General features: G+C 39.6%; 1 protein-coding gene across 1 annotated transcript in view; it reads left to right on the top strand.

Annotated features, from left to right (window-relative positions):
- The first annotated feature begins 435 nt into the window (after positions 1–435).
- The window catches only part of DSG4 (desmoglein 4), a 39,875-nt gene continuing 18,709 nt past the window's right edge, over positions 436–21,601 (top strand). Inside the window, exons 1-9 of the mRNA XM_055558874.1 lie at positions 436–688; positions 3,595–3,713; positions 12,519–12,554; positions 14,188–14,319; positions 16,708–16,863; positions 17,207–17,351; positions 17,957–18,123; positions 18,393–18,527; positions 19,693–19,878. Coding sequence (XP_055414849.1) covers positions 436–688; positions 3,595–3,713; positions 12,519–12,554; positions 14,188–14,319; positions 16,708–16,863; positions 17,207–17,351; positions 17,957–18,123; positions 18,393–18,527; positions 19,693–19,878 — 1,329 coding nt within the window. The remainder of the gene's footprint in view (positions 689–3,594; positions 3,714–12,518; positions 12,555–14,187; positions 14,320–16,707; positions 16,864–17,206; positions 17,352–17,956; positions 18,124–18,392; positions 18,528–19,692; positions 19,879–21,601) is intronic.

Genomic DNA, 21,601 nt, shown 5'->3' with positions numbered 1-21,601 from the left:
GAAGAATGCAATTCAACAATAGGACTTCTTTAGGAGTGAGGGAAGAATCACTAGAATTAAGACATGAGAATTCCATTATTCTGTCTGTCTCCCTACTTAGGCCTGGTACATTTTCACAATGTCCTGTGCTCAGAGTGTCAGTCCTTGAAGTTGGCTCTGTAGTGAACATGTGCATGTGTATATGTGTGTGTGTGACCATATGTAATTTTGCTTTTACAATGTTGGCAGTAAGAAGAAGCCTACTAATTTCATTCACCATGATGACAGGCCCTAGCATTTTAATTATTTTTCATGTTGTGAGTAATTTATTATTCATTGGGTATCTTCCCTGTAAATCTTGTCCGCACTCTGTAGGGTTTTTCTTTGGTGCCCAACAAAGGGTTTCATTGCAATAAGAATCAAGGTGTGTCTATGCTGTTACCCAGAACCCAGGCAATGCCAGTCCTTCAGGCCAGCCCAGGAGTTCGGGGTGGGGAAACAGTCATCATAGAACATCTTCATCCCTCAGCCCAGAGAGCAGCAGAGTCTTCACCAGGCCCTCCTCGAAGGGCATTTCAAAGCACATTTTCCAGAGCCGAACTCAGGCCGAGGACCAGACTCCAATCAAATCTCACTGCCCGTGCAAGAGAGACCCAGAGGAATGGACTGGCTCCTTTTCAGGAACTTTTGCCTTTTGATCATTTTAATGGTAAGTAGAATCTAAAGGCCTGGGAAAGAAGTGCAGACCTGAGGCCTTGCCTCCTGTGTCAGCTGTTGGACTTTCTACCTGGGATTTGCCCCATTTTTAAACCTTTTCCTGCCAAGGGAGTTCTTATGAGTCCAGCCTCTGGGACTTCAGAGGACTCTCCATGCTGGAGAAATGCCATAGAGAAGCAGGGTGAGAATCTGGCTGAATTAGCCATAAATGACATCAGAGACAGACTCTAATTCAGATAAACTGCTGGAATATTTATATAATTTATAATCAGAAATGCAATTATTTTTATATTTTCTTTTACTTAGACTTAAATCAGACCAATTGCTGTCAAAATTCTCAATGCAAATGGGTTCTAGGGAAGTAAAGTCGATCAACCCCATTTCTTTTAAACAGTTATTTCCCTGCGAGTTTCTTTCAATGTAGAGGAATGTTAACTATGTCAGGATTGCCCTACAATTACTTATAAAATATTTAAGTCATAGGAATTTTTTCCTCAGAAGTGACTAAAGAAAAATGAATGCCATGAAGAGAAACCCTTTCTGGAACTATTAAGGCATTCCTACAGTCCAGGAAGGGAACAATTACATGATCTATTTCTTCAATGTAAACATGGCATTTTGGATATTATATTACTTTCCTCCAATCCTCATAACGCATAGCAAGTATTCAGCCTTCAAAGAGATTGTTGCTGTTGTTGTCTAGTCGCTAAGTCATGTCTGACTCTTCTGCAACCCTATGGACTGTAGCCCACCAGGCTCCTCAGTCCATGGGATTTCCCAGGCAAGAATACTGGAGTGTGTTGCCATTTCCTTCTCCAGGGGATCTTCCCAACCCAGGGATCGAACCCAAATCTCCTGCATTGGCAGGTGTATTCTTTATCCACTAGGGAGGCCCATTGGAAAGAGATTAGGCAGCTCCTAAGGCCGGATCCTTAGAGGAACAAAGATCAGGTTAGTTAATTCACCAAACAACTGTCAATTCAACTAGAAAAGTCTATTTGAGAATAAAATAAGTTAGATTAGACTAGACTTAAATCTATAAATGGTCAAGTGACAGAACAATTTGGTCAAAACAGTTAAAAAATAAGTGGAAAGATAGAAGAGAATTGTTGGAAATTGTAGGGGTTTTTTTCCCAAGCAAATAAAGCCAAATACCTATAGTTGGCTGCACCTCAGTCTCCCAGGAATGTCTGCAGTTGTGCTGCAACGTAAGCTTGGTAAATGACTTCCACCCTATTCTCAGGCAGTGGTGTTATATGAGACTCATGTGAATGTCAGCTCAAAAGGGCAGAAGGCAGCCAAGCGGGGAAGATAAGGAATCGTGTACAGTTGGTCTGGCAGGCACTGCCCTTCTGCAGTTCATGTTTCTATGAACTTCAAAAGTGGTGCTGGAGCCCGACGCTGCAAAGGGCACACACTCCAAGCTTGGAAGGGAACAGCAGTAGAACATTCCATTCTCTGAGCTTGGAAGACAGAGTACAAAATGACAATTTTTGAAAAATACGTGTAAACTGAAAAACTCCAAATAGAATTGCAATGCCCTGCTGTAATGATCACTGTTCATTTATTCCACTAAAGAAAGAGGGAACATTCTGACTTAATCTTTAACAGAAATCAAGAATCATCAGTATGACCTCTGGTTACACTTCTGTGGATTATCTGTATATTTTGACTCAGAAAAACTTTTTGTTTCTATAAGAAAAACTGATTGCATGTTATCAAGATTTTAAAGGTGACTTTTGAGCACTAAAATTTGCCTCCTATTCCTCTATGCACAGCATGTTTTATGACAATATTATTAACTGAAGAGTTCATTTTTCTTCTCTTGATCTTGAAAGAATACTATATTCCAGATTCTCAGTATCTCTTTTTGGTAGTATTGATTTATTATCCTTAGTAATTTTGGAGTTTTTGATACTAAATTTCTCCCAGCATGCCTGTGTGCTAAGTCACTTCAGTTATGTCTGACTCTTTGCAACCCTATGGACAGTAGCCCACCACGCTCCTCTGTCCATGGGATTCTGCGGGCAAGAACACTGGAGTGGGTTTCCATGCCCTCCTCCAGGGGATCTTCCTGACTCAGGGATCAAACTCACACCTTCTGTGGCTCCTGTACTACAGGTGGATTCTTTACTGTTGAGCCACCGGGGACACCCAAATTTCTCCCTACTCCCCACTAAAGTATTTGTGTTTTACATTTCTTAATAATGGTGATAGACTTAAAGACTTGCATTTCTAATCAATCCCTTAATGTATCAATTAATAACTTTTGGAATTGGGAAGTAGAAACTTCTAGCATGTTTCAACATTGGAATAAATGCAAGAAATGTTTAAAGACAATCAATACAATATTATAGATGCTGTGGAGAACAGGCATGCCTACTTGTCTTTTGGGCTTCCCAGTGGCTCAGTGGTAAGCAAAATGAAAGTGTTAGTCCCTCATTCATTTCCGACTCTTTGTAAACTCATGAATTGTGTTCAGATTCTTTACCATCTGAGCCACCAGGGAAGCCCCAGTGGTAAAGAATACACTTGCAGTGCAAGAGACTTGGGTTTGATTCCTGGGCCAGGAAGATTCCTTGGAGGAAGAAATGGTACCCCATTCCAGTATTCTTGCCTGGGAAATCCCATGCACAGAGGAGCCTGGCGGGTTACAGTTCATGGGGTCACAAAGAGACGGACATGACTTAATGACTAAACAACAAGAAATTATCTTTCATTTCCTGAACCTGAACTCTGACCTTTTTTCATGAACTAAATCAAAGGCTCTCTGGAGCATCACTGCAGCTTACACTAACGAGGGTGTGGCAGCCTCTCAGAGACGGTCCTTTGTGTCATCTATCTCTCAACCACAAGAAGTACTTTAAGCGAGATTTTGACTGACTTAACCTATAAAAGGTACCCCCAAACTCTACGCTACAAGAGGGTGTTTCATTATACCACAGGAGTCCTTTGGCATCTTCTTTCTAAGGATGCTGCTCATCATGTACTTCTATAAAACAAACCAGGGTGGGAAGGTGCAGTCAACATTGAACTGAGACTCCAAAGCCCCAGGGTTGAGTCACAGCTTCCCCTCAAAGGGGCTACGTGCCTTTGGCCAAGGCACCCAGCCTCGCAAGCCCTCACTGTGCCCCACATCTGGACACACATTTAGACATGATGTCACCAAGTTTTTTCCAGTGCAGAAACTCTGCAAATGGTAACTGGCTCCTGAATATTATTTTCATAACTTTGGTTGTAGAATCTAAAGCTGGAAGTCATGTTATGAATTACATAAGTTTTTTTTTTTTTTTGACTTATATGTTTTATTGGACTTCTCTGTAGCTCAGATGGTAAAGAATCTGCCTGCAATGCAGGAGGCCCGGATTCAATCCCTGGGTCAGGAAGATCCTCTGGAGAAGGGAATGGCAACCCATTCCAGTATTCTTGCCTGGAGAATCCCATGGACAGAGGAACCTGGTGGGTTACAGTCCCTGGGGTCACAAAGAGTCAGACACGACTGAGCGAATAACACTGCTACTACTACTATACTACTACAGGTTTTATTAGGAAGGAATCACCTTAAGGCAGGGCAGTTATTAGCTGTGAGACGGTATATTTTATCAAGTTGATAAAATCATTAAAAACAGCCACATAGCTTTTATCAGATAAGAATTTTCATACACATATGGTGATCATTTGTGCTATACATAAGATGTAAACATTACAATAAAATATTCTGGTTCTTGGAAAGTAAATAAGGTTGGTGGCAAAGCATATAGATACTATCTCACTGTAAGCTGAAAACAAGCATCAAGATTTTAAAACATATTTAGAACTAACTTATCAATTTCTCACTTAAAACAATGCTATTCTGATATGTGGAACAGAATGTTGTTTTTATTTATATAATTGACAGGAAATTTTCTAGAAGTATAGGCTAGAAGGGAAAAAAAATACCCTTATCTGATTTGGCTTTTTACTTGTATTAAACAGAATACCCTAGACAGCCTTAAATGACTGGTATCAGTACTGCTTGTTATAGAGCATTAAAAAAGTCTTCATCACACCAAAGATTACATAGAAGCAAACCTCATCTTTATTATTTTTTGTTAATATAAATGGCTAAGAAATTATACATTTTAATCCCCCCCCCAGTGGGAAAAAATATATTTTTGCCTTCAAATACCTACAGACTTCATGATGAACTAAAAAAATAAATGTTCCATTCTATGATATATCAGGGCTCCCCTGGTGGTTCAGTGGTAAAGAATCCGCCTGCAATGCAGGAGACACAGGTTCTACCCCTGGGTTGGGAAGATTCCCTGTAGAAGGGAATGGTAACCCACTCCAGCATTCTTGCCTGGGAAATCCCATGAACAGAGGAGCCTAGCAGACTACAGTCCACAGGGTCACAAAGAGTCGGACGTGACTGAGTGACTAAACAAGAATATATATCTCTATTACCCTAGCATGACCTACAATTTTAATAGCCTTCTAAATAATATCTCCCTGTACAGTTGTAGCATAAAAGTCCTGCTCTCAAAATATTTCATGGCTCTTGAGACTCTATGATGCTCTCCCTCTTTCAAAGATATTTCTCTTTTTTAGAGAACTTCTGGATCCTGAGTATACAGTTCTTAGGACTCTTGTCTATACTTAAGCATCCAGGGAAGAATCCTTGTAAAGCAATGAACCTGTTGTTTGAGCTGCAGTGATGTTTCCTTTTCTTTCCCGCTTGGGATCGAGGTTGGAATTCTTCACTCACAGAGAGCAGCTCTGATGATAGGGTTGTCAGAGGAGGGACTGGAGTAAAACCTTCAGATATTACCTGCCTGAGAAACGTCTGGCCTGCCTTTCTACACAGAAAATTATATGGCTTCCAAACGAAAATGCCACTACTTAATATACCTTCAATTACAAACAAAAGTGGTATAATTAGGCTTGAACTTGGCATCTCTCGCTGAGAACAGCAATTGCTTTCCTCAATTATTTTTACAAGTCTTATTCAGGGGAGAACTGCTTATTAATAAATTGGTCCTAGGTGTGCAAATGACTTCGAAAACTGACTTCAAAAAGATAAGTTATGCAGGTGAAAAATAGCCTTGTTCTGTGGCTACTACTTGAAATACACTCAGTATGAAACAGAGTAATATGTATTTCAACATTGCAATCAGCACATGTAATGACTTAGCTTCTCCATATCATATATAAAATCATCATATTCCCTCTAGTAGAAAGTATTTTAAAAGAAAACTAGGCCCAGAAAAAACTCCAGCAATTTGCCAAAAATTAGATGGCTAGAGAATATTATATAATCCTATTATTCTCCCTGGAATGTACACATCATAAAAGGTTGGAGCTTATACACAAAAGATAGTGCCTGTCACATAGTATTTTGTCTATAAAAATTTGTGAATGAATGCATGGGTTTGGTTTCTAATTTATATTTCTTAATAAAGTCACTTTACCATATTTCCCACCTATACGCAACAGGCAACTTCAATGGGGCTGTGAGTTTCAAAGTGAGTTTGAGGGTTAAAAATTGAGACAACCAAGGGGTTGGTCCCTGGTATTTGCTCTGTCACTGCCATCCCATTTCACCACCTTCCACTAGCAAAACATCTTACAAGTAACAAAGTTATTTCACACACATAACAAAAACCCTGAAATATAAATAGAGATATCCTCATTTTACAAATAAAATCGGGGGGCATAAATGATTCATAAATGTACCATAAGGGGTACAGTGGAATTTGAACCCAATATCACATGGCCCAAACTCAATCTACAGTTCCAAAATGGACCCCTTTCCTGAAATGAGCCAATGTTGTAACTTTCTTTTACAATGTGTATGATATTCCAGTATCTTTTCTCGTCTGTTTTCCTCCCTCTTTTAACCTGTGAGCTCTTTACCCCATCTGAGTCTTCATCATATTCTTGGAGATTAACATAGGCACATACATTTTCGTTTCCTTGGTACTTTTAAATTGCTAGAAAAGGTCCTATTCAGGTTACTAAAGTTAATACCATTTATTGTAAGGACCTCCAGAGAAACAAAAAGAAGACAGGAAACTCATCAACTAGGGCACAGAGACTGGGAGTGGCATTTCTGGGTCATATGATAGTTCTATTTTTGGTTTTCTGAGAAAATTCCACATTATGTTCCACTGTGGCTGAACCAATTTACACTTCTATCAACAGTGTACTAAGGTCCCCTTTCCTCCATATCCTCGCCAACATTTGTTATTTGTGGTCTTTTTGATGATAGTCATTCTGACAGGTGTTACTTGATATCTCATTATGGTTTTAATTTGCATTTCTCATTTCATCATGATTAATGATACTGCACATCTTTTCAAGTACCTGTTGGCCATATGAATGTCCTTTGGATAGGTGTCTATTCAAGTCTTCTGCATTTTTCAATTGGGTTTTGGTTTTGATGTTGCCTTGTATGAGCTATTCACATATTTTGGATATTGACTCATCGGTCATATCATTTACAAATGTTTTCTCCCATTTAGTACTTGTCTTTTCATTTTGTTGATGGGTTCTTTGACATCAAATAACTGCAGCTTTTGGATTCTACTGGCTACATTTAAAAAGTAGTGTAACAGTTTTATTTCAAAATATCAACATTTACAATACTCTTAAATTCCATCCTTTGCAGCTATTTAAACTCTTGATGAAATTTTTTAGATGTCTTAGGTTGTTTTCCACTGTATCCACTTAGTTTCTGCCTACTTAAAAGTCTGCAAGGTTAATATTGGATGTGTGTGGTATGAAAATACATGCTGGAGGATGGATCCAAAGCACTGATTCTTTTAGTTAAGTTAATTAAGTTAATTAATTAATTGTCTAATTATTTAATAAATTAAAACTAAAAATTAGGTTAAATTTTTTAGAAAATTTTGAAGAATTAGGGCCACATAAGCAAAAATATCTGAAGATTTCTATAAGACAGTATTAGGAATAGTTCAACACAAACATCAATATTCTCCCAGTCAGAAGAATAATTATGTGACAGCAAAGTTTAAGCAAAACCAGGGCAATTTGGCAAAATAATATCAGGTGATTCAAGAGAAGTTTTAGTCATTGAGTAAATGAGTTGTTAAAAGATAAACTAAAACATATTAAAATTTTAGAATTTATTTGAACAAAAACTGATTGGAATCAGGTATAACCAAACTGTAAGCAGTTAGAAACACTCTGCCCACAGAGGCTGGGGGAAAGCTTTTATAGAGAAAAAGCAAAAGCAAAGTTAGGAAATTATTGGTGCTGCAGTCTAAAGCTGGGCATTTCCCAGGTGGCTCAGTGAGTAAAGACCTGCAACGCAGGAGATGCAAGAGGCACAGGTTCGATCCCTGGGAAGATCCCCTGGTGGAGGGCGTGGCAACCCACTCCAGTAGTCTTGCCTGGAGAATCCCATGGGCAAAGGAGCCTGGGGGCTACACTCCATGGAGTTGCAAAGAGCTGGACACGACTGAAGCAACTGAGCACACACACAAGCACAGCCTAAAGCCTAGTGGACTATCTGTGCCCAGCTATCCTTGAGGCATTAATTGGCTTAGATTTTGGTTTGCTTGCCTCAACACCAGAGCATCAGAGCCACCCCAGTTTAATAGCCTCCTGCTTACTTAAGTTAACAAAAAGAGTCAGTAATTTGGGTCCATCCTTCAGCGGGTGTTTTCATACCACACACATCCACTATTAACCTGGCAGACTTTTAAGTAGGCAGAAACTGGGGTGGATACAGTGGGAAATTACTGCCACATCGCTGACTGAGTTATGAGCAGAACCCCGCTAGGACTCACTCTCACTACTGTCCAGTTAAAATTAGGTTACTGGGTTGATTATAGCTCAGAGAGGAAGCAGGCTACTGAGGCTAGTATGATTCTCAGTCAAACCTAAGACAACATCAGGTAGGACGAGAGGACTAGGTGGAAGAGAATATCAAAGGACAGAGAAAGAAGGAGGAGAAGCAGAGGAGAGAGAGAAGAGAGACAAGGGGGAATCTAAATCACAGAATCTGTCAGTTCTCTGTTATCCTAATATCCTGATGCCCTGAATGGAAGACATCTATTAAAGTGATACATACGGCAACCTTCAAAATATACGATGTCTCTGTGTATTCACTGACATGGAATTTTACCCCAATAATCAGTGCAAAAAACAAATTATCAAATGGCATGTTATAATATGATTTATTTTTGGTTAAAAAAAATTACAACTTGTATATGTGTTAAAACAAAAAAAAAATCCTGGAAGAATTTCTCCAAATATTAACCATGGTGATTTCTAAGTTGTGGGATACTGTGTGATTTTTTACTTTCTTAGACCTTCCAGAATCATCTATCTTTCTAACAAAAAGAACACCTAACTCCCAAAAGGCAATATTTTTAAAAAAAAACAAAACTATTTATTTATTTATTTGGCTATGTTGGGTCTGAGTTGCGATACTTTGGATCTTCGTTGTGGCTCAGTGGCTTAGTTGCCCCGCAGCATGTGGGATCTTAGTTCCCTGACCAGGGATTGAACCTGCATCCTTTGCAATGGAAGGTGGATTCTTAACCACTGGACCACCAGGGAAGTCCCAAAAAGGCAATATTAATTATGAAATAAGACATCTTATGCAACCAATTAAAACCATCTTCTGTTCAATAATAAACTTTCTTCCCAGGTCTAGATATTTTACTATGTCTAATAAAAGTACACATGAGTAAGAAAGTAAGTTAAAAGGAAATACTAGGCCCTACTGCCAAATTTCTCATCAGTATTTTACTCTCTCTGGACTCAGCTGTCATTCCAAATCACCACCCTACACTCCCTCTTACACCCCCATTTCACACCTGCAAAATCTACTCTGCCCCCCTCCACCAGTCCCAGGCTCTCTGGTCTCAGTTCCCTGCCTCTCTGGAGTTCACAGTTGTGTCTGATCCCCTCCCTGCATCTCTGCTCTGTTCTTGACAACAATCCCCAAAGCCAGGACAGCCCTTGTATTCTTTGTCCACCCACTCCCAGACTGTCAAGTACTGCTAGAACAGGCACAGAACAAATGCACAATGAGGGAAGGATCATTTCAAGAATGCTAGGTGGGCCGACGGCTCCTCTCTGACTTGGGCTGTTGGGCTGGCTTCCTGTCACCTCCCCTCTGGCAGATTCCAGAGGTCTTTGACAGTCTCGTGGAGCCCTCCCCACGCCTGCTCATTCCAACTGTTCAGAACTATGGAGTAGGTACGTGTGTAATTTTCCTCCAATTACACCTCCAAATGATTTTCTCTCTTCATTGTATTCTTTTGATCTTCTGTTTCAAAAGAAGAAACAGTCTTCCTCATATCTGGTCTCTTTCACCCACAGCTCTGATTCAGCCATTCCTGTTCTCTCAATCAGGGCTTCCCTGGTGGCTCAGTGGTAAACAGTCCAACTGCCAAAGCAGCAGACATGAGTTCTATCCCTGGGTTGGAAAGATCCTATGGAGAAGGGAATGGCTATATACTCCAGTATTCTTGCCTTGGAAATCCCATGAACAGAGGAGCCTGGAGGGCTACAGTCCATGGTGTCTCAAACAGCTGGACACAACTGAGTGACTAAAGAACAACTAAATTTTCTCAATCACAGTCGTAACTGCTCTTTGATTTCTTCCCCCTTCTCCCGCTCCATTTCCTTTCTCTTCCTATCACTCTTTCTCCACAATCCCATTTCCTCTCCCTGTAGACCATATATTTGATCATGGTGTCCCAAAATATGCCTTGATCTAGTTAAATCCCCACTGCATCTCACAGTTTTAAAATTTCTGAACTTGAAAATGTAATCTATAATTGTTATTTCCATTTTTCTCAATAACTTATTTCTTGACTCCTGTAATTTGATTTATGCCCCTGGGAAAAGTTAGCAAAGCCTGACTACTTTAGATCCCCAATGTCCTCATCCCCATTTTCCTTGTCCTTGTTATGGCACGTAAACCACTAAAGATTCCCTCTTTGTCTAACTTGTCACTCCAGTCCACTCACTCTGCCTGCTCTTTGGCTACTTCTCCTTCACCTACTTACCCAACTTCTTTTCCTTTCTGAACTACACATCCTCTCCAACCCTCCACCGCAAGGACCATAACCCCTACCCCTTCTTAGCATTCTCACACTAACAGAATCTGCTGTACATCCACAGCCCTGATCCCTTGACCTCTCTTTTCTGTTAGTCTCTGGGTGCCCTCTGTTTTCAGACTTCTTCCTTCTGACCTCTGCACAAGCAGTTCCCTTTAGAATCCAATCCCTGCCTACTTCTTTTATCTTAAACTGTTTCAAGTCATAGCCTCATTTCCTTCAACTTTAAACAGCACTCCTGTTTGGATAAATTCTACTTGTACAGGTGGCATATTTGGTAAAGAATCTGCCTGCCAATTCAGGATATTCAAGAGATGTGGGTTTGATCCCTGGGTTGGGAAGATTCCCTGGAGAAGGGAACAGCTACACATTCCAGTACTCTTGCCTGGAGAATCCCACGGACAGAGGAATTTGGTGGGCTACAATCCATGGGGTTGCAAAGAGTCGGACACGACTGAGCACACACACACATATAGCTTTTATATCTATTCCAAGTTTCAGAAACCCATTGCAAACAAATAAAACAAACTTAGGTCACCATTTCCCTGCAGTGATAATCTCCTGCTGAATTTTCTGTTTCTATAATAGTACCTCAATTCTCCAAAAAAGCCTCGCTCACGTCACCAGAATCACGTGATTCTTCCTCTCTCCTGCCCCACAGCCCACAAGCGTCCATCCTCTCCCCTTTCCAGTGCCACCTTAGCACCGATGTTCATTTTCTATGTCTTACCTAAGCAACTGCTATCTAAGGGTGTCAACTTCAAGTGCTTTCTCCTTGTAATCTCCTCTTTGTATCAATGACATGCTTTAAAAATCACGTTCTCGTCACTCCCAATCTCTTACCCAATAAAGTCTAGACTCTTGAGTCTGGAGTATAAAACTTCATGATCTGGCTCCAAGCTCACATCTAAGCCTTGTCACCCATCCCTCCTCATCATTTCCTCTAATTCCTCGAGTCCCTTGGACTGCAAGGAGATCCAACCAGTCTATCCTAAAGGAGATCAGTCCTAGGTGTTCATTGGAAGGACTGATGTTGAAGCTGAAACTCCAGTACTTTGGCCACCTGATGCGAAGAGCTGACTCAATTGAAAAGACCCTGATGCTGGGAAAGATTGAGGGCAGGAGGAGAAGGGGACGATAGAGGATGAGGGTCGGATGGCATCACCGACTCAATGGACATGGGTTTGGGTAGACTCCAGGAGTTGGTGATAGACGGGGAGGCCTGGCATGCTGCGGTTCATGGGGTCGCAAAGAGTCGGACATGACTGAGCTACTGCCCTGAACTGACTGAATATTATTTACCATTTCCAGAACATCCTCTAAAACAGTGCCTTTACAACTGTACTTGTGTTTTCCTCTTGCGAAAGTGTTCTTCCCCATCAATTCCTCTTATCAAAGCAGGTTCATCCTGCAGACCCTTTCAATGGCCTCCTCTCCTATGAGTCTTTCCCAGGATTCACCTTGATAACTTGAGCGGTCCACTCTGTCCTTTCACTGAGCCCATCAGTATCTATGTTGAAGCATGTATCCTAACCTGCCTTGCTGTAAGTTAAAATTTTGTCTTCCCTAAAAGTTAAGCCTTTAGAGGGCAAAAACCTGTATGTTGCATCACCCATGTTTATTCCATATTATTAACAAAATAGTATTTAACAAATGAGTTAATAAAAACACTGTCAATGCTTTTCTGGTACTGCTTCCTTTAAATTATGAAAATTTATGCTTATATTTTACCTTCCATAACAGGTGGTGCTGGAAGTAAACAGTGAATTTGTTGTTGAGGTAATGTATAATGAAACTATTTTTCAATTTAAAAACAAAAGAAAACTGAATTTTGTAATGCATCATATATCAAAAATCAGAAACCATAATAGTTGAGATAAAAGATAAGAGAAAGAACTTCTTCAAAATTGAAATAGCAGTGGTAAAACCTATATTCCCCAATAGCCATGCATTTAGCCATGGTTTGTGACAGCTCAGTGTAGTAACTCCTACTTATCAAACTATGCCATCAGCTTATCTATACATTTTCCAACCTAAATCAAAGAAAAAGAAGCAAAGCTACATATTAGAGTGGGAAGAGGATTTTTTGACAGTTACATCAGCAAGAGGACAACTGACAGTAAATCGATGAGTAAAGGATACAAAAGTAAAAAATATGTAATCGCAACTAAATAAAACAACAGAGAATCTGGTGCAGATTCTTAGAGCAGGACTCAGGATGTAAAGCTACTGTCCTCCATCTCCAGCAGGACTTTATTTCAGTAGTTAAATTTCCATTATGATGATCTCAAACCTTTGAAAAAAATAAAATTAGTTTTCAAATCTCTGTTGCAAACAGGGGAACATTTGTATCAAGTGGAAGTTGCATCAAAATGGGGGGAAAATGAAAAATTCTTTGATTCTGGAAAGGATAAATTCCATTCACTGAATTCTTTCCCCAAAGTGGGAATTAAATAAAGCTTTGATTAAAGCAAACACACTTATCCACATCTTTACAAATATATTAGGAGTTACTGCTAAAAATCTCTACACATAAGTACTTTTGGACTTGTATACAAACATGCAGGTAGTAATATTTCTAAATTCTTTTCTTCTTTATTTATTTTTAATTGAAGGATAATTGTTTTATGATATTGTGTTGGTTTCTGCCATACATCAACATGAACTGTTGGTACTATGTCCCCTCCCTTTTGAGCCTGCCTCTCATCTCCCACATAAAGTCTTTAACTATAAAATTCTTAAATATCCTCCGACAATAGCAACATAAGACTACAAAGAGAAAAACATATAGCAAGCAGAGATACAAACAGACAGCTCTGAGAAGCCATCTAGACGTCCATGGGATTACTGCAGGTACCATCAACTCAGCTAAAATATCCCCTCTAATCCTGCGCTAATCTATTTGGATGCTTAGCCAGGGCAGTGTCTTTATCAAGAGAGGAGAAAAAAATCCCTTCCCACTCTTAGCTGAGCATACTCACCAGCACAAAGCTCTTTTCACAGGGGATATACTCACATGAAACACTGCAGTTTTTATACTCCGGAGACCAGGAAACCTGGTCACAGCAGAGTGAAGGGTGAGGTGGGCAGGACTCCTCACCTGGCGAGGACAGGTTGAGGAAAGAAAAGCCACACCTGTTACCCATTAGAACATACTATAAGCTCCATACACAGCTAAGAAAATTTGTTTCACTAGAATCCTATAGTTAGAAAGAGAGAATTCCAAGGGAAGTTCCTAAGTCAAGGTGACCAGGCTATGTCCATCCAGAGTTGTAAAATAGTAAATACTTTCTTTGTTTCTCAAATTCAATACTGTTGCTTCCTCTGGGTGCACCTTACAGCGTTGAATAAATGTCCTTACTGAGTAAAACTGCTCTAACACTGTGCAAAATGGGAACATTTTTTGCTTAAGGTGAAGGAATTGGACGCGGAAAATAGCACCGCAAAATGGCAAACGGTCAGAAGACAGAAGCGGGAGTGGATCAAGTTTGCTGCAGCCTGTCGAGAAGGAGAAGATAACTCCAAGAGGAATCCGATTGCCAGAGTAAGTGATGAAACAAACAGGAGGAGGCTGTGCTGATAACAAAGGCTTCTGCAGGGCAGGAAAGGCCCCAGACACGTTGAGGACTTGCAGCCTCCAGGACACCATAGTGACTTAGGAAGATGGGTGATGTGGAGTAATTTGTTTGCATTGTTGAGACATTGTTTTGAACATCACGTTCTGGAAGCTGATAATACAGAGCAGAGGGTCCTTGAGTGATGCAGGGAGATCTGGATCTCCTGCACAACTGAGCTTTATCTGTTGGTTTGCATTCTGTGTACTCACATGTCTACATTATAGGAAGGGTATGCATGATGTATGCAATAGTCTTATATTACAAAATCAAAGGTTTACAGTATTGATTAATTCCCTCCAAGAGAGTCAGGATAGTGAAAAAATTTTCCATTAGATTCCTGGGTGAAGTTGCTTCCGTCGTGTCTGACGCTGCAACCCTATGAGCTGGAGCCTGCCAGGCTCCTCTTGTCCATGGGATTTCCCAGGCAAGAATACTGGAGTGGGTTGCCATTTCCTTCTCCAGAGGATCTTCCTGACCCAGGGATTGAACCCACATCTCTTGAGTCTCCTGCATTGGCAGGCGGGTTCTTTACTGCCAGCACCACCTGGGAAGGTTTACAGTATTGATTAATCCCTTCCAAGAGAGTCAGAACAGGGTAAAAAATTTCCACTAGATTCCTACATCCAGAAATTAGAAGAGTCTTAAAAAGTACTCTAAATACTGGCAATCAGTAAGGAAGGAGAGTGAAGAAAAGAATATATAATAAATTGATTCGTGAAGGAGGGGACCCACATTAACAGCCTCACTAGCTCTTTCTGGACATCTTGGCCCTGCCCTCATGCTGAAATCAACAGTACAGTGATCTACCAGAATTCTCTCCTTAAAGTATTACATATATGCATAGCTTAAATGTATATAGAAAGCTTTACATATATCATAAGCATCCCACTGATATTAAAGATGTAACCTCACCTCAAGAAAAGAGATTATTTTCTGTCAGAAGTTTTCAAATTCTTGGAAATTTTTGGAAAGCTTTAAATTGTTACCGTTTCCATTCAACTCACAGTTATAGCTTTCTGTTATCCCATTTGTATGGCATCTTGTGTGCCAGCCGCTCAGTCGTGTCCGACTCTTTGTGACCCCATGGACTGTAGTCACCCAGGCTCCTCTGTCCATGAGATTTCCCAGGCAAGAATACTGGAGTGGGTTGCCATTTCCTTTTCTTCTCTTTTTATTCACACTTGGGGGATTTCCTGGATTTTCATTTATATAAATAAGATCTTTGGATTAAGGGGAGCTAATCCAAGTTGTAGTTTCAGCTGTCATTGTTTAAGTGTGGATATTTGGGTAACAAATCTTAGTATCTTACTGAGTGTTCTCATCTTCAATATATAGGTGAGATTTCAAAGTTGAAATATCTTTGTTTAAATGTATGAACAGCATATACAAAACTACTCAAAACCTATATGGCAAAATATTTGTCACAAAATCTGTTTGGCAAATGAGTGATACAGTAGGTTTCCATTGATAAAATTATTGCCAATATCTCTAAACACTGTATTTCTCTTCCAGCTTTCCTAATTTATTGGTAATTTTGATTAAATCTTTAACTAAAGTCTAGACAGTGAAACACCTTTTTAAAGAACAGTAAAGATGGTGCTTTCTTCTCTCAAATTCTTTCTCCAGGAGCAAAGAGAACCAGAGAATTGAAGAATATTTTCATAATAACAAGTGTAGTAGCATCAAGCACGTAAGTGCCATATGCCAGGAACTGGGGTGAAGTGAGATGGGGTGAGGTGACTATATGCCACCTCATACAGTCACCATAGCAAACCTAGGGTATAGGTGGTATTAGCAAACCTAGGGTATAGGCTGGAGAAGGCAATGGCACCCTACTCCAGTACTCTTGCCTGGGAAATCCCATGGACGGAGGAGCCTGGTGGGCTGCGGTCCATGGGGTTGCACAGAGTCAGACACGACCGAGCGACTTCACTTTCACCTTTCACTTTCCTGCATTGGAGAAAGAAATGGCAACCCACTCCAGTGTTTTGCCTGGAGAATCCCAGGGATGAGGGAGCCTGGTGGGCTGCCGTCTATGGGGTCGCACAGAATCGGACACGACTGAACCGACTTAGCAGCAGCAGCAGGAGCAGCAGCAGCAGCAGGGTATAGGCAGTATTATTAATACCTCATTATCGGCTGCTGCTTGGCAAAGCTAAGTAAATTTTCCAAAGTTACACAGGTATAAGTCATGGCTCCAGGTTTTGGTTCAAAGCCCACTTGACTACAAAGCCCATTCCCTTCTCAGTCCACTACACTCCACAGATTATGACCTGCTCTAAATTAAACCACACTTCTGGCCATTTTCTTCATAGATTCGATCAGACTGTGAAGTGAACCAGAAGATTACATACCGCATCTCTGGGGCAGGAATCGATCGACCGCCCTATGGAGTGTTCACCATTAACCCTCGGACGGGGGAAATTAACATCACTTCAGTGGTGGACCGAGAGATAACACCACTTTTCTTGGTAAGTCACAGCAGTGTGCTCTGAGTTACACATATTTTTTTTCTTTAAAAAATATCATCTCAGGAGTAATGCTTACTTTTGATAAAACACAGTAAACTGAAATCAAATAAATGAATAGATGAAAAAAGTATGAAATATAAATTTACAGTTCAGGATTCTCTCATGTGTTACATTATGTATGTGATCAAATATCTTGATAAAATTTAAATCACTAGATTGTAATACAGTCTGAATTTACTGGGGAAATTGTTGCTTTGCATACTGCCTAATATATTTTCAGGCTCTTGCTTAACTTCCTTTGGTGAAAACAGTGTTCCCCGCACCCCCCCCCAACTTTTCACAGATTTATTGCCGAGCTCTGAATTCACGGGGTGAAGACTTAGAAAGGCCTCTTGAGCTTCGAGTCAAAGTTATGGACATAAATGATAACCCCCCAGTCTTTACACAAAATGTGTACACAGCCAGCATTGAAGAAAACAGCGACGCAAGTAAGCAGGCTGACACGCTTTCACTGCGTTACACCATCTATTTGGCTTGGTTAAAAGCTTTAGTAGATTGAAATACAGGCAATTTCAATATCAGAAAAAGCCAAATTTGTATTTGAAAATGGAAAGTAATTTTTTTTAATTGTATTAAATTTTTAAAGTTTTTTTAAAAATACATTTGCAGAAATGTGAGACAATGCCAACCATGTCACTAAATTCTGTTGTGATATAGTTCATTTTTTATAAAAAAAGATGTGACTTATGTAAACATAATGAGTTTATTGTTGTCACTTTAAATAAATTAATAAGTACATTTTAAAACAAAGATGATTGATTTTTAAAAAAGACTCCTATATTTTGCTAATCTGCCATCTCATCGTTTAAGGAGTATAAGTACTTTATAAATGGTAAAGGATTTTATAGAAGGAAAGCACCATTATTTTTGTAATCAGCAGTGAAGCGGAAAGTCATGGTACTATATTCTCATGGAAAATTAGAACAAGAGAATTCAGGAGAAGGCACACTACTCTTTCTTCCTATGCCTGATGATTTGTAGAATTGATTCTAACAGACTCCCAAACGTTCTCCGCCTCCGTCTTCATTTCTAGACACCCTGGTGGTAAAGTTAAGTGCCACAGACGCAGATGAAGACAATCATCTGAATTCTAAAATTGCCTATAAGATCGTGTCTCAGGAGCCGGCGGGCTCACCCATGTTCATCATGAACAGGTACACTGGAGAAGTGTGCACGACGTCCAACCTCCTCGACAGAGAGGTAAAGCCTGCTGTGAATCAACTTTTAAAAATAAGGAATTCAGTTTTGACAAGACAAAGATGAAATGATTCGTGTGTGCCCATGCCTTTTTCGTGTAAAGGAGAAGAGTAAAAAGAGTCCAGTCATTACTTTTCAATGAAAATGATGAAAAGAAAAAAATACTGTATTAAAAGATGACAGAAAATTATAAAAGAAAAATGGAATAATCAGAATGTGTTGGATTGTATTCCAAACTAGGTCAAAGTCTTAAAATTCTCTTTCATCTTAAGCAACACAGCATGTATAACCTCCTCGTGAGGGGCTCAGATCGGGATGGAGCCACAGATGGACTGTCTTCGGAGTGTGACTGCAGAATCAAGGTTTTAGACGTCAATGATAATTTCCCCACTTTGGAGAAAACTTCGGTAAGTTGTTACTCTTCTACTCCTTTTTTCACCATAAGTGTCAATAATAGATCTACTTTCCCGCTGGTTTGTGAACCTGGTTCTGTGAAATGTATGCTGCTGTGCTGTGCTAAGTCATGTCCAACTCTTGGCAACCCCATGGACTGTAGCCCACCAGGCTCCTCTGTCCATGGGGTTATGACATGTATAGACGTACTCAACTTTCTCACTGTATAAACTTTGGAACTTCTTACATATAATCATACACAAGATCTGCTGGACAAGGAATAGGCTACCCATTCCAGTATTCTTGGGGGCTTCCCTAGTGATAGCTAGTAAAGAATCCGCCTGCAATGCAAGAGACCTGGGTTTGATCCTTGGGTTGGGAAGATCCCCTGGAGAAGGTAATGGCTACTCACTCCAGTATTCTGGCCTGGAGAATTCCATGGACTGTATAGTCCATGGGATCGTAAAGAGTTAGACACGACTGAGCGACTTTCACTTTCACTGAATAGTACGTTTGCCTTTGTTTCACTATTCTGTGTAAATCTCTTCTTTGGCAGCAATGGACTATCTCCTCCATACTCTCTACTCACAGAATTGTAGAAATTTATGAACATAACTCTGGGAATCATGTAACAACGTTGATGTATTTTTCTATGCCTGATGATTTGCTGAATCAATTCCAGAAAAGTCCCAAACATTCCAACTTCCATATTCATAAAAAGCCACACAATTGTAAACAGTAGGGCTGAACCTGGCTCACTGCCTGTTTTGGTTAAAATTTAAAAGTTTTATTAGCCACAACTGTCCTGTGTTGTCTGTGGCTGCTTTGATCTTAACAACAGCAGAGATGAGTAACTGACACAAACTCTCTGGTCCACAAAGTCTAATATAATTACCATCCTGCCCTTTACATAAAAGGAAGAACTAACTTAAGAAAAATTTAAAGGAAGCAAGAAAAATAAAACAAAGTTCCCGTTTGACCTTGATTGCACCGGCAGCACAAGAAAACCAGTTTTATTATCCTGTAATCATTTTATTCTTATATTTCTGATAGGACAGATGGCTGACGCAAAAATCATTGGCATAATCTGTTGTTAGTATTTCAAATAATAATTACGATAAGTCAATCTCTTTCCTTTTGAAAATTTATTGATTATAAAATTGATTTATGCCATTTCAGTACTCAGCAAGTATCGAAGAGAACTGTTTAAGTTCGGAACTGATCCGATTTCAAGCAATTGATCTCGACGAAGAAGGCACTGACAACTGGTTGGCAAAATATTTAATTCTCTCTGGAAATGATGGGAATTGGTTTGATATTCAAACAGACCCACAAACCAACGAAGGCATTTTGAAAGTCGTCAAGGTACAGTACAGGATCTGCGATATTCGCTTTCCAAGAAGGGTTAGAATACTCAGAGAGAGAATCTGTCTGCAACAAGTGGACCATAATCTTGCATACTTCTTATGTGGACAAGTGTCCTGGGTTAGTGGTCTGTTCATCAAGGCAGTGTTTATTACTAAGAGAAATAAGAAGTCTGTTTTGTTCTCACAATGCCCAACACCTAGTTGAGAAAATAAGGCAGGTACTTCCAAACTAGGTAATAATATGAGTTAAAAAAAAAAAAAAAAAACACATAGTAGATGTTATGGTATTAGGCGTAAACTGGAGTGGGCTGCCATGCCCTCCTCCAGAGGATCTTCCCAACCCAGGGATCGAACCCATGTCTCTTACATCTCCTGCACTGGCAGGCGGGTTCTTTACCACTAACACCACCTGGGAAGCCCCAATTAATAGCCAGATGGGTGAAATATGAAATAAGTTCTAACAGATAAGATCTTTCTGAGCAAGAGGTGGCTGAAAGGGTTTCAGTCATGGAATCAGGTTTAAGACTTTATAACCGAGATTGTTAATGTGGGTAACAAAATGCACAAACACACAGGTGAGCAAGCATAAAGCATGTTCAGGCATGACGAGCAGTTCTGTGGGGCTGTTGCAGAGTATTCATGGAGAAAAGTGATGAGATGCAAGAACACATGTTAAGAACCTTGAGTACTAGACTGCAGGGTTTGACTTTTTTCTTATAGATTAATTTTTCTTGAACTACTTTATGCTTTATGGACAACAATAAAATCTAAAAATAGAAATAAAACTAACCAATAAGATTCAAATTAGCATTAATGCAATAAGGAAAATTAATTTTTCACAAACAAAATTACTACTAACAACATAAACAGAACTTATAGCTATGAAAACATATACTAGTAGACCTATGTACATATTTATTTGAGCACACAGTGTGAACTGTGATTATTCAGTTGTTACTACTTTTCTCTATTCCAGTTACTGTGATACTTTTTTCCAGACAGTAAATTAGGAAGCCATTTAGCCCTCATCTGATCCAAACATATTGTTTATATATTGAATTTTTTCTGTCCTTTTTACAACTGTTTGGAGAAATTAAAGTATTACAACTTTACCACAAAATACAACCACTAGCACAGAAATCAGGTAGAGTATTAATGTATGAGGCAGTCATCAAAAACATGGAAAACATCTGTATGTGCTTTTTAAATTGCCATTCAAATCAATATATGACATTTCAATTCCTTAAAGAACACAAGGACTCCAAGAATATGTGATGAACTTCCTGTTTGAGAAACATGGCTTTGGACCAAAGATCAGTAAACTATGACTCTCAGGCCAAATCTGACCTGCCACTTTTTTGGAAATAAAGTTTTACTGGAACACAGCCACATGCATTCATTCATCTATTTCCTATGGCTGTTTCCAAACTCCATTGGCTGAACTGAATGCTCAAGACGGAAACTGTATCTGACCTCCAAAGCCTAAAATATTTACTATCTGCCCTTAACCAAAAAAATTCACCAGCCCTACTTACACACCAAGAAAAGCTTTGAGATATATTTTTAAATAGCTGTAACATTATGAGCTCAACTCCAGAAAGATGAAAGAAAACAATTATTATATTGATCAAGTCTTGAAGTTAGGAACCTGATCTAAAGCAAATGAAGTCAAAATACAAATTAAGGAACAAATAGCCACTGCCAAATGTGACATGGATAGA

The sequence above is a fragment of the Bubalus kerabau genome, chromosome 21 (assembly GCF_029407905.1).
Source record: "Bubalus kerabau isolate K-KA32 ecotype Philippines breed swamp buffalo chromosome 21, PCC_UOA_SB_1v2, whole genome shotgun sequence".
Classification (NCBI taxonomy): Eukaryota; Metazoa; Chordata; class Mammalia; order Artiodactyla; family Bovidae; genus Bubalus; species Bubalus kerabau.
This window is presented reverse-complemented; position numbering and strand designations above follow the sequence as displayed.